Source organism: Gorilla gorilla, chromosome 20 (assembly GCF_029281585.2).
Source record: "Gorilla gorilla gorilla isolate KB3781 chromosome 20, NHGRI_mGorGor1-v2.1_pri, whole genome shotgun sequence".
Taxonomy (NCBI): domain Eukaryota; kingdom Metazoa; phylum Chordata; class Mammalia; order Primates; family Hominidae; genus Gorilla; species Gorilla gorilla.
The window spans coordinates 23617053-23629617 of record NC_073244.2 but is presented as its reverse complement, the minus strand read 5'-3'; the positions used below and the strand labels follow the sequence as shown (position 1 = coordinate 23629617).

The 12565-nt window shown below is 52.6% G+C and overlaps 1 protein-coding gene across 2 annotated transcripts in view; it reads right to left on the bottom strand.

The window, feature by feature from the left end:
- The window catches only part of MYO9B (myosin IXB), a 138026-nt gene that overhangs the window by 25562 nt on the left and 99899 nt on the right, over positions 1–12565 (bottom strand). For both annotated transcript variants that reach the window (XM_055372082.2, XM_055372084.1), the window contains exons 14-18: positions 12227–12305; positions 6618–6731; positions 3765–3804; positions 2644–2766; positions 1639–1719 (exon numbers count right to left, since the gene is read on the bottom strand). In XM_055372082.2, coding sequence (XP_055228057.1) covers positions 1639–1719; positions 2644–2766; positions 3765–3804; positions 6618–6731; positions 12227–12305 — 437 coding nt within the window. The remainder of the gene's footprint in view (positions 1–1638; positions 1720–2643; positions 2767–3764; positions 3805–6617; positions 6732–12226; positions 12306–12565) is intronic.

Genomic DNA, 12565 nt, shown 5'->3' with positions numbered 1-12565 from the left:
TGGGCAACATAGTGAGACTCCATCTCTAGTCATTTAAATTATTAAAAAAAAAAAAAGAAAGAAAAAAGAAAAGAACAAAAAAAAGAACCCAAATGCAAATCTGTTCTGGGCTTGTTCTCTGTGGCAGGCACTGGGGTAAGTGCTGGGAATTCGGTGGAGAGGAGAGCTTGGTCTGGGGGCAGGAGCCATACACAGGTGATGGGGCGGACAAAGCCCAGTGTTCTGGGCCTGTTCTCTGCCAGGTACTGGGGTAAGTAAGTGCTGGGGATTCGGTGGAGAGGAGAGCTTGGTCTGGGGTCAGGAGTCACACCCAGGTGATGGGGCGGACAAAGCCCAGCACCCCATGGGAGGTGTCCCAGGAGAGAGGAGATGCTGGGCTGTGTCCTGAGGAGGGAACAGGCAGAGAACAGCTGGGTGGAGGCCCAGAGGAGAAGGAAGAAGCCAAGGGTCTGATGGGGACACAGGGAGATGCTTCCTGCCAGGGGAGAGAAGAGGCTGGAAATGCAGCTGCCTCAGTGGGCTTTAAGCCTGGAGCTCAGGGGTCTGGACTTCACTCTGGTGGGCAGTAAGGGATAAGGCATGGTGTTGCTATAAAGACAAACGGTGCTGGGCGCGGTGGCTTACGCTTGTAATCCCAGCACTTTGGGAGGCTGAAATGGGTGGATCACTTGAAGTCAGGAGTTCAAGACCAGCCTGGCCAACATGGTGAAACCCCGTCTCTACTAAAAATACAAAAATTAGCTTGGCGTGGTGGGCACCTGTAATCCCAGCTATTTGGGAGGGTGAGCCAGGAGGATGGCTTGAACCTGGGAGGTCGAGGCTGCAGTGAGCTGAGATCGCACCACTGTACTCCAGCCTGGGTGACAGACAGAGGGAGATTCTGTCTCAAAAACAAACAAACAAACAAAAACAAACAAAGGCAAACGGGAAAGAATGGGGAGGGTTGTCATGACTGGGGGTGGATGTGGAGGCCAGGGATGCTGCCACCCTCCAGTGCACAAAATGGGTTTTATCACAGAGAATCATCTGCTGGCATAGCCCACGAGCAGAGAAGGTGCACTACGGAGCATCTCCCCAGGTACAGTTGGCGGGAGGTTCCTGCCTGGCTGTGTGCTCACATTTGTCTGGGAGCCCACACCCCTGCTCAGTCCCTGGCAAAGTCCCCGAGCTGTCCTCCCAGGGACGGAGTGGACCTCTGGGGTAAAGGAAGCCTGTGCCAGTGCTGAGCCTGGAGCCCCTGCTGGTGGTCCCACGGGGGCTCCAAGGGTCTCTCTAGAAACTTGTAATGTGAGCAGCGGGCTGTGTGTGCCTCTGAGACTCTGCTATGTAATCTCAGCCTCTGCCTTCTGGTAGACTCCTTGCACCGGCTACTCTTTGGGATGTATCTGAAGAGCACTCCTGACCTGTCGCTCCCTAATCAAACCTTCTCTGGGCCTCTCCATGTTCCGGATGATGTCCCTGCTCCTAAATGGCCACTTGGGCCATCCTCACTGCTAATTCTCCATCCCCGGCTGCCTCTGGATGGACTGCTGCACCGTCCCCCATACTGCGTGGAGGCTGGGGCTGGATGCAGGGACACCGACACCCCTAAGAGTCTGGCATGGGCCTTCTCCTCCCAAACACCTTAGAGAAACTCACCTTTTCAGCATTGGAACGGATGCAGCGGATAAAGAAGGGCTCCGCCTTCCCCAGCGCCTCCAAGAGCTTGTTAAGGGATGTCTGTTAAGGGAAAAAGAAAGCATTTGGGTTGAATCAGGGACCCTGACAGCCGCTGTTCTGTGGGAGGAGACCTGGGACGCTCTAGCATCAGTGTGGGGTGGATGGGGTCTGCACAGATGTGGGTCCCTGGTGGTGGGACACAGGAGGTTCCAGCTGGACGTTCTGACCCAAGCCTGCGCTATCCCTGGAAACCCTCGAGGGAGTTATGTGGTCCCCATGGTCCCAGGGCCACCAGTGCTTGTTTTTGCCTCAGGTGGAAGGCTGGAGCTGGGGAGGACCAGACAAACGCTTTCTGGAGATTTGAAACGTGTCAGCCTCAGAAGGGACCACGGATGTAGTGTTTTTTTTTTTGTTTTTTGTTTTTTTGAGATGCAGTCTTGCTCTTGTTGCCCAAGCTGGAGTGCAATGGCGTGATCTTGGCTCATTACAGCCTCCGCCTCCCAGGTTCAAGCAATTCTCCTGCCTCAGCCTCCCAAGGAGCTGAGATTACAGGTGCCCACCATGCCCAGCTAATTTTTGTATTTTTTTTTTTTTTTTTGAGATGGAGTCTGGCTCTGTTGCCCAGGCTGGAGTGCAGTGGCGCCATCTCGGCTCACTGCAAGCTCCGCCTCCCGGGTTCATGCCATTCTCTTGCCTCAGCCTCCCGAGTAGCTGGGACTACAGGCACCCGCCACTACGCCTGGCTAATTTTTGTATTTTTAGTAGAGGTGGGGTTTCACCGTGTTAGCAAGGATGGTCTCAATCTCCTGACCTCGTGATCCGCCCGCCTCGGCCTCCCAAAGTGCTGGGATTACAGGCTTGAGCCACCGTGCCCGGCCAATTTTTGTATTTTTACTAGAGACGGGCTGTGCTCGGTGTCGGGTGAAGCTACACAAGCCTGAGGCTGAGCTGACCGCCACCTCCTGCCTCTCCTGCTCCACCTACCTGGAACTGGGCACTGATGCTTGGTGGCTTTTTCTTCTTGTGCAGGTGCAGTAGGGACTTGGTGGTGCGGTCGTGCAGAGTCATGCTGATGATGAGTTTCAGGGACTTGGAGTCCAGTAGGTTCTAGGACAGACACATGGGGTCCGGCCTGCCCTCCCACAGCCCACACGGGCACGGGGAGGCATCACAGGTGTCCCCGAAGCCAGGGCAGAACAGCGTCCCCGCAGCGAGTGCCCGGGCAGCAGCTCTTAGGTTTGGTCTCAGGACCACACTATTGATGCGGGCCCAGTGGAATGAGGTGGGTTTGCACCTTGCACACAGCGCTGGTTCCGGGAGGGCTGATGACAGCCTCTTTCACAGCCTGAGTGGCTGCCCCATTTCCTCTTCCTCTGGGTTAGAGAGGAAGCCAGTGCTACTGAACCTGGCCGTCCCTCTCCTCTGCATAGCTCTTACAGTTTACATTACTCGAGTCAAGAAGGGCCAGGTCATTTCTGTGCCATCCGCATGAGCTCATCGGACAGGCCACCATCATGTGTCAGCCAGTTCTATCAGCTGACAAGAGGAATTAGCCCTCTCCCATCTGCTAACTAGACTGCAAGGCTATTCTTACTCTTCTTGCAAATTTCCTAAATTGCTGCACTTGTATGTGGAAACGAGACAGAGCGCTTGGGAGGTTCTCTGTCCTGTCTGGAAGCAGCCCAGTAGCCAGGGACTGAAGATGGGGGTGTTAAACGGAAGGGTCCCATTACGTAGGGGCAGGATGAGCTCTGTGGTGCTATGAACCCACTAGAGCTCCCCATGGGACCAGGCTGAGGCCAGACTTCAGCTATGCTTACGCCCCTGGCTTCCTCCCTCACCCCTTCTCTCTGCCTTCTCACGTAAGCCCTCCTCCATAAGCCGCTGTGTGTGCAAATACCCCATCTCAGACCCTGCTTCTGGGAAACCCATAAAGGGACAGCTCCAAATCATCTCAACACGAGAACATTTTTTTTTTTCTTGGAGGGAGGGGGAGATAGTGGGAAGGAGGAGGAAATGAAGTTGCAGAAGTGAAAGCTCTCAAGACGGGCAGAGAAGCAAGATATCTTGGAACGTGTCGCGCGGGGTGTGTTTTTTTTTTTTACCTTTGGAATGATCTGCTTTTGTTTGATACCTTTACTTTTCCTGTCAAAATATTAAAAATGGTTTTGTGAACAAAAGGAACACAGTGTCGGGATTTGGGTTAGTTCAGCAAGCCACGCCTGGCGGGTTAGACTGAGAGACACAGAGAGAGGGGAGAGAGTGAGAAGGCGCAAGTGCAACAAGGCCACCGCCACCTCTCCACGCTGCACACCGTGGCGTGCCTCAGCCACTGTCTGTGGACACCAGTTTCCCTGGGATGGCGGCACCCGGACTCCGCTGGTGGCTGCCCCAAAGCTGAGTAAAGCGTTTAGTCTGGGGGCCATTTGGATGTCTGAGAAGTAGGAGGGGCTGGCTAGGAATCTACAGGGTGGGACATGCATCCAACGGGGCTTGCTATGGAGGAACTAACATATCCCCCAAATCACAGCAGGATGCCGAGTGGGGCGGAGGGAGCCTGAGCAGTCCTGGTGGTGACCAGGTGACCAGGCTGTCTTTGCCATGTGCTGGTAGATGCCAAGCAGGCCCACAGAGGCCCTTCTGGAACCCTCTGCTGGCAGGGCAGGGACTTGCCCTGAAAAATAACCAATATGGGGCCTGGGTGGGAGCTCCTTTCAGGATCATGCTGGTGGGAAAGAAGAAAACCAAAGCTGGCCGGGAGCAGTGGCTCACGCCTGTAATCCCAGCACTTTGGGAGGCTGAGGTGAGCGGATCACCTGAGGTCAGGAGTTCAAGGCCAGCCTGGCCAACATGGTGAAACCCTGTCTCTACTAAAAATACAAAAATTAGCCAGGTGTGGTGGCGGGCGCCTGTAATCCCAGCTACTCAAGAGACTGAGGCAGGAGAACTGCTTGAACCCAGGAGGCGGAGGTTGCAGTGAGCCGAGATCGTGCCACTGCACTCCAACCTGGGTGACAGAGAGAGACTCTGTCTCAAAACCCCCCCCAAAACCCAAAGCTGCTCTTTTGGCCGAGGTAAGGAAGGGGATAGCTCCTGTGTTCTAAGACACCTTATGGAATCTTGCAGACCAAGGGGGAAAATAAATAAATAAGTAAATATATTTATTTATTCAAAAGGCCTGGTGCCTTTTGAAGACCGGCTAAGGAGATGGTAACTTGCAGATCTGTGAGATGCCTAGCTGTCCGCGGTTGCATTCAGTTTCACCTGAATCCCTGTGGGGTAAAATAAGGCACAACAAGGACAAAAGTTTGAGGCTGAGGTGGGCGGATCATTTGAGGTCAGGAGTTCAAGACCAGCCTGGCCAACATGGTGAAAGCCCATCTCTACTAAAAACAGAAAAAAATTAGTCAGGTGTGGTGGTGCACACCTGTAATCCCAGCTACTTGGGAGGCTGAGGCAGGAGAATCACTTGAACCCAGGAGGTGGAGGTTGCAGTGAGCCAAGATTGAGCCACTGCACTCCAGCCTGGGGACACAGTGAGACTCTGCCTCAAAAAAAAAAAAAAAAAAAAAAAAAGGAACAGAAGTTTGAAACAGGCTCCCACTGGGTGCGGTGGCTCATGCCTGTAATCCCAGTGCTTTGAGAGGCTGAGGCAGGAAGATCGCTTGAGCCCAGGAGTTTGAGACCAGCCTGACAGCCTGGGCTATAACATAGCAAGATTCCACCTCTACAAACAATACAATTAGACAGGTGTGGTAATGCGCACCTGTAGTTCCAGCTACTCTGGAGGTTGAGGCAGGAGGATTGCTTGAGCCCAGGAGGTCGAACCTGCCGTGAGCGGTGATCGTTTCACTGCTGCACTGTAGCCTGGGCAACAGAATGAAACCCCCATCTCTTAAAAAAGAAAAAAAAAAAAAAAAGGGCGGTGAATCATGCCTGTAATCCCAGCACTTTGGGAGGCCAAGACAGACGGATCACCTGAGGTCAAGAGTTCAAGACCAGCCTGGCCAACATGGTGAAACCCCATCTCTACTAAAAATACAAAAAATTAGCTGGAAGTAGTGGCAGGTGTCAGTAATCCCAGCTACTCAGGAGGCTGAGGTGGGAGAATCGCTTGAACCCAGGAGGCAGAGGTTGCAGTGAGCCGAGATCGTACCATTGCACTCCAGCCTGGGCAACAGGAGTGAAACTCCATCTCAAAAAAAGAAAGAAAGAACGAAGGAACGAAAGAAAGAAAGAAAGAAAGAAACAAACAAACAAACAAACTGGCTCTCATTGGCTCCCATGCAGGTGCAAGCTTTGCTCTCAGCCAGCCCACACCCCAGTGGCCACTAAAAGGTGAGATGTGGTGACCGCAGGTGGATGTCTTGTCAGCTGAGGCTGCTGCCTGCCTGGTGCTGGGTCAGCATAATGGAAGCATGAGAGTCATTACCCCATTTGCAGGCCGAAAGCAGAGACTACTCAATCCCACAGTGTGCTAACAGTCGGGATCCCAAACCGGTTTATGCACCTTCTGGGCTCTCCTGACTGGCTTATGTGGCCACCTGCAGAGAGCAGGGCCACCCTCTCGGGGAAATCGCATGCCCTGCTGCAGATGGCTTCTCTGCAAACTCACAGTGGCAAAGGCGGGAGCAAGCTTTGCTCTGCAAGCCAGATAGGCATGGGGAGGAGACGGAGGATGGCACGTTTGCGGGTGGAAAATTAGATGCCTCGAAGAAGGAGTGCTCCCGGGAAGCTGCCCCGTGTGCTGGGAAGCGGGCTGTGCCTGGGCCACAGTGCAAACAGAGGCCAGGGGTGTTATTGATTGGCATTTAGTGATGGCTGGGGGTGGGCCATGAGACAGCACTGTGGTTTTAGTGGCCGATGCAAATTAGGAAGACTGCAGGCCCCGCCGGGGTCGCAGGAGTAGTGGGAGGCGGTTGTCGCACTTGTAAGCAGGGCCTTGGTGGGGGACTCACAGGATGAAGGCGCGGGGTTTCTGGAGCCGACTGAGGGACTGGAGAAGGCTACGGGGGTCCTCGCCCTGCCAGGGCAATCCTTTGATGCTCTTGATCATTTGGTTATGCAAATCGCTGAGGGGAGGGGTGGAGGGGGCGCAGTGACAGAAAGAAGATGGAGTTAGAAGCAGGTCTGCCACCTCGGGGTTCCCAGTGCCATTGGGACCATCCCCAGGCCACTGAAGCCAAAACATGCAGCTGGGGGAAAGACACTGTGCTCAATGCTGCCCCTCTCTCTTTTGCCAGAAATGGGGACTGGGCCAGCCTCCCCAAGCCCTGGAGCGGGGCAGGGCTTTGAGGCAAATTGGACTTGGCAACACAGATCATTGATCCTTTTCAATACATCATTTCCAGCTGGGCGCAGTGGCTCACACCTGTAATCCCAGCACTTTGAGAGGCCGAGGCGGGTGGATCACCTGAGGTCAGGAGTTCGAGACCAGCCTGGCCAACATGGCGAAACTCATCTCTGCTAAAAATACAAAAAGTTAGCTGGGCATGGTGGAGGGCACCTGTAATCCCAGCTACGTAGGAGGCTGAGGCAGAATTGCTTGAACCCGAGAGGCAGAGGTTGCAGTGAGCTGAGATAGTGCCATCCATTGCACTCCAGCCTGGGAGACAGAGCGAGACTCTGTCTCAAAAAAAAAAAAAAAAAAAAAAAAGATTATTTCCATCTGGTCATTCCACTTCATTCGATCCTTTTCATTTGGATCACTGAAAAAGTTCTCATATTTAAGAGCCTTTGGGGATATTTATTTATTTATTTATTTATTGAGACGGAGTCTCACTCTGTCGCCCAGGCTGGAGTACAATGGCGCAATCTCAGCTCACTGCAACCTCTGCCTCCTGGGTTCAAGCAATTCTCCTGCCTCAGCCTCCTAAATAGCTAGGATTACAGGCGTGCACCACCATGCCCGGCTAATTTTTGTATTTTTAGTAGAGATGGGGTTTCATCATGTTGGTCAGGGAGGTCTTGAACTCCTGACCTTGTGATCGGCCCACCTCAGCCTTCCAAAGTGCTGGGATTACAGGTGTGAGCCACTGCGCCTGGCCGGGGATATTTATTTAGTTTTAAATTTATTTTTATTTTTATTTTATTTTTTTTTTGGAAACAGTGTCTTGCTCTGTTGCCCAGGCTGGAGTGCAGTGGTGCGATCTCAGCTCACTGCAACCTCCACTTTCTAGGTTCAAGCGATTCTCCTGCCTCAGCCTCCTGAGTAGCTGGGATTACAGACATGCATCACCCCGCTCAGCCTATTTATTTTTTAAATTCCATGACAGGCTGGGCGCGGTGGCTCATGCCTGTAATCCCAGCACTTTCGGAGGCTGAGCAGGGCAGATCACCTGAGGTAGGGAGTTCAAGACCAGCCTGGCCAACATGGTGAAACTCTGTCTCTACTAAACACACAAAAATTAGCTGGGCATCGTGGCGCATGCCTGTAGTCCCAATCACTCCGGAGGCTGAGGCACGACAATCGCTTGAACCTGGGAGGCAGAGGTTGTAGTGAGCCGAGATCGCACCACTGCACTCCAGCCTGGGCGACAGAGTGAGACTCTGTCTTAAAAAAAAAAAAAAAAAAAAACCAAAAAAACAGTTGGGGCGACTCAGAAAAAAGACCCTAGGGAGGGTCTCTGTGGGAGGAGCAAATTAGTCTCTCTCCATGATTTTGTGGCCAGATGTCAATCTCCTTGTTGGCTTCATTAAGGCCTTTGGAGGAATTAATTTGAATACAAGAGCCACAGTTTGAACACAGCAGTTCTCAACCGGGGCGGTGCCATCCCCATCAGGGGACATCTGCCAATGTCTGCAGACATTTGTGGTTGCCATGACTTGGGGGTGGGGGTGCTCTCCTGGCATCTGGTGGGTGGAGGCCAGGGATGCTGCTCAACACCCTACAGTCTACAGGACGGGTGCCCACCCCAGAGAATGATCTGGCACAGTGCTGAGGTTGAGAAACCCTAGTTTTTTGTTTTTTTGTTTTTTTGTTTTTTTAAAGAGTCTTGCTCTGTTGCCCAGGCTAGAGTGCAGTGGTGTGATCTCGGCTCACTGCAAACCCCACCTCCCAGGTTCAAGTGATTCTCCTGCCTCAGCCTCCCCAGTAGCTAGGATTACAGGTGCACACCACACCTGGCTAATTTTTGTATTTTTAGTAGACACAGGGTTTCACCATGTTGGCCAGGCTGGTCTTGAACTCCCATCCTCAAGTGACCTGCCCACGTAGGCCTCCCCCAAGTGCTGGGATTACAGGGGTGAGCCACCACGCCCGGCCAGAGAAACCCTAGTTTAAGGGGATAATTACCCTCAAAGCACTCAACCTTACTCGCTTCATTTTGTTTGATGGCTGTGGGCTTAGGCTTGAGCACGCACGCTGGAGGTGCAAACTTTGGCACTGATACCGCGTGTGAATTAGAATGCCTTAGAGATGAAAACTGGATGCTTTCAAACTAAATATTAGTGAGGAATGTCTAAATGACAAATGTTTTTGACAGAACTTCTAGAAATGAGGATCTGGTTTTTCCTGTTTTTTTTTTTTTTTTTGAATTCCTTATTCCAGACATTTTATTTATTTTTTCTTGTAGGCGTGGGGTCTTGCTATGTTGCCCAGGCTGGTTTCAAACTCCTGGCCTCAAGTGATCCTCCGGCTTTGGCCTCCCAAAGCGCTGGGATTGCAGGTGCGTGCTACCGCATCCTGCTGGCAGTCGTTCAAAGCACATGTTTTAGCTCTCAGCAGGTGGCCTGGAAGGACCCGACCCCAGCCCCTGTGCTCCATGCACCATGCCAAGTGCCCCCATGGCCCCGCTTACCTGCTCTCCCCAGCCCTCCAGGGAGGCAGAACAAAGGCAACAGAGGGGTCGCCTGTCACCTCTATATGCGAGTGGCCTTCACACCCAGGGTGGTCAGTGCAGAGGCCACGGCTTGGAATGAGGCCCATGACTTTGGCCCACCCCCAGCCCTGCCGACCTGGCTAAATCTGCAAATCTGGCAAGAGTGGCCCTTGCAGGCCCTGGCATTCCCTGAACGGCCAGTCCTCTCTGTCTGTGTCCTGGACGCAGCACTGAGCACCTGGGGAAGATGGCTCCCCTTGGTGCCTTGCTGGCCTCGGGATCAAAGGCCCTTTCTGCACTTACTTCTTGCTTTCATAGAAAGCAATGATGTCCTCAAAAGCGTTAATATCGAACTCCTCAGAGCCGTCAAATGAGAAATCTAGCACTGAGCAGCTGAAAGGGAGAATCTGTATAAACTTAACATGCTCCTTGGGCGGGACCCGCAGCCCTGTGGCCAGGCCCTGGGGAGATGGATGCTGCTTCTGCTACCGCAGGTCAGAAGTCACTTTGTCTTTGGGGTAATGGAGGCAAGAAAAAAAAAAAGAGGACTGGGTGTGGTGGCTCATGCCTGTAATCCCATCACTTTGGGAGGCTGAGGTGGGAAGATGGCTTGAGGCCAGGAGTTTGAGATTAGCCTGGGCAACATAATCAGACCCTGTCTTTATAAAAGAAAAAATAAGCCAGGTGTGGTGGCGTGTGCCTGTTGTCCCAGCTACTTGGGAGGCTGAGGTGGGGGGATTGCTTGAGCCCAGGAGGTTGAGGCTGCAGTGAGCTGTGTTTACACCACTGCACAATAGCCTGGTCTCAAGCAAAACAAAACAAAACAAAAATGCAACCCACACAATAAAATAGAAGGAAGCTTTCTAGCTGTTGGGAACTTGGGGGACAACAACAACAACAACAACAAACAAAAACAACAGAGGAATGCATTCTCCTTACTTGTGTCCCATTTTGGGTGAAAAAGGTGATTCCAAAAACTTTTTTTTTTTTGAGACAGAGTCTTGCTCTGTCACCCAGGCTGGAGTGCAGTGGTGCGATCTCGGCTCACCACAACTTCCATCTCCCAGGTTCAAGCAATTCTCCTGCCTCAGCCTCTCGAGTAGCTGGGACTACAGGTACTCGCCACCACGCCTGGCTAATTTTAGTATTTTTAGTAGAGACGAGGTTTCACCATGTTGGCCAGGCTGGTCTCAAATGCCCGACCTCAAGTGATCCGCCCGCCCTGGTCTCCCAAAGTGCTGGGATTACAGGCGTGCACCATCACGTCTGGCCAGCCTGCTCACTTTTCTACCCTGGTGCTGGCACATGCTTGGGTGCGTGCAGGGCCCTTGGTCATTGCTAGGGTCCACAAAAGACCCCGTGTCATCTCATGTGCAACATCAAAGTGTATGTGTTTCTGACTGTGAATGAAGTAACTTGGCAGAACTACTTTTGGGCCACTCCAGGCAGGATGGGAGAAGAACTCTCCAATCAATCAAGCCCGTCTCTCCGCACCACCATCGATGCTTGGGCTCTACCTCCCAGTGCCCACCCTAGGCCATAAAATGGATGCTTTGTAAACTGAGCCTCCTCCCATCTCCCTAAAGCGCATGATGCACCACGGCCTGCTATTCTATGTCCAGAAAAGCAGCCACCAAATGCTGCTTGGTTCTGGGTCTTTCTGTTTCAAATGGCAGCTCAGTGACTTATTCAGAGCAACCTCGACCTGGGTTTAGAATGTAGCATTCCCTGGTGGCTCACGCCTGTAATCCCAGCACTTTGGGAGGCCGAGGCGGATGGATCACCCAAGGTCAGGAGTTCAAGACCAGCCTGACCAACATGGAGTAACTCCGTCTCTACTAAAAATACAAAATTAGGCCGGGTGCAGTGGCTCACGCCTGTAATCCCAGCACTTTGGGAGGCTGAGGCGGGTGGATCACGAGGTCAGGAGATCAAGACCATCCTGGCCAACACGGTGAAACCCCGTCTCTAGTTAAAAAAAAATACAGGCCGGGCGCGGTGGCTCACGCCTGTAATCCCAGCACTTTGGGAGGCCGAGGCGGGCGGATCATGAGGTCAGGAGATCGAGACCATCCTGGCTAACATGGTGAAACCCCGTCTCTACTAAAAATACAAAAAATTAGCCAGGCGTGGTGGCGGGCGCCTGTAGTCCCAGCTACTCGGGAGGCTGAGGCAGGAGAATGGCGTGAACCCGGGAGGCGGAGCTTGCAGTGAGCTGAGATTGCGCCACTGCACTCCAGCCTGGGCGACAGAGCCAGACTCCGTCTCAAAAAAAAAAAAAACAAAAGAAATTAGCCAGGTGTGGTGGCGGGTGCCTGTAGTCCCAGCTTCTCCAGAGGCTGAGGAAGGAGAATGGCATGAACCTGGGAGGCGGAGCTTGCAGTGAGCCGAGATCACGCCACTGCACTCCAGCCTGGGCAACAGAGAAAGACTCTGTCTAAAAACAAACAAACAAACAAAAAAAAACTAACAAAAAACTAAACAAAACAAAATTAGCTGGGCATCGTGGCGCATGCCTGTAATCCCAGCTACTCGGGAGGCTGAGGCAGGAGAATCGCTTGAACCCGGGAGGTGGAAGTTAGGGTGAGCCGAGATCGCGCCATTGCACTCCAGCCTGGGCAACAAGAGCGAAACTCCGTCTCAAAAAAAAAAAAAAAAAAAAAAGAATGTAGCATTCCCTAAGTTGTTTGAAACAATGCTGCTGCCACCTAATGATTTCAGTTTGAGCAAATCAGGGTCTTGCTCACCGGTAAAGTTTTTCCGAAGGGGTGCTGGCTCCTCTTGGCAGCTCTTCCGGGTGACTTTGGGCACCAGGGCTGCTCATACCTGCCGGAGACACAGAGTGGATGGTGGTGGGGATGGCCTCCTATGGAGGCTGCAATTATTTTAACCCATTTTATTTATTTATTTGAGATGGAGTCTTGCTCTGTCACCCAGGCTGGAGCACAGTGGCGCGATCTCGGCCCACTGCAACTTCTGCCTCCCGAGTTCAAGGGATTCTCCTGCCTCCGCCTCCTGAGTAGCTAGGACTACAGGCCACTGTGCCCAGCTAATTTTTGTATTTTTAGTAGAGATGGGGTTTTGCC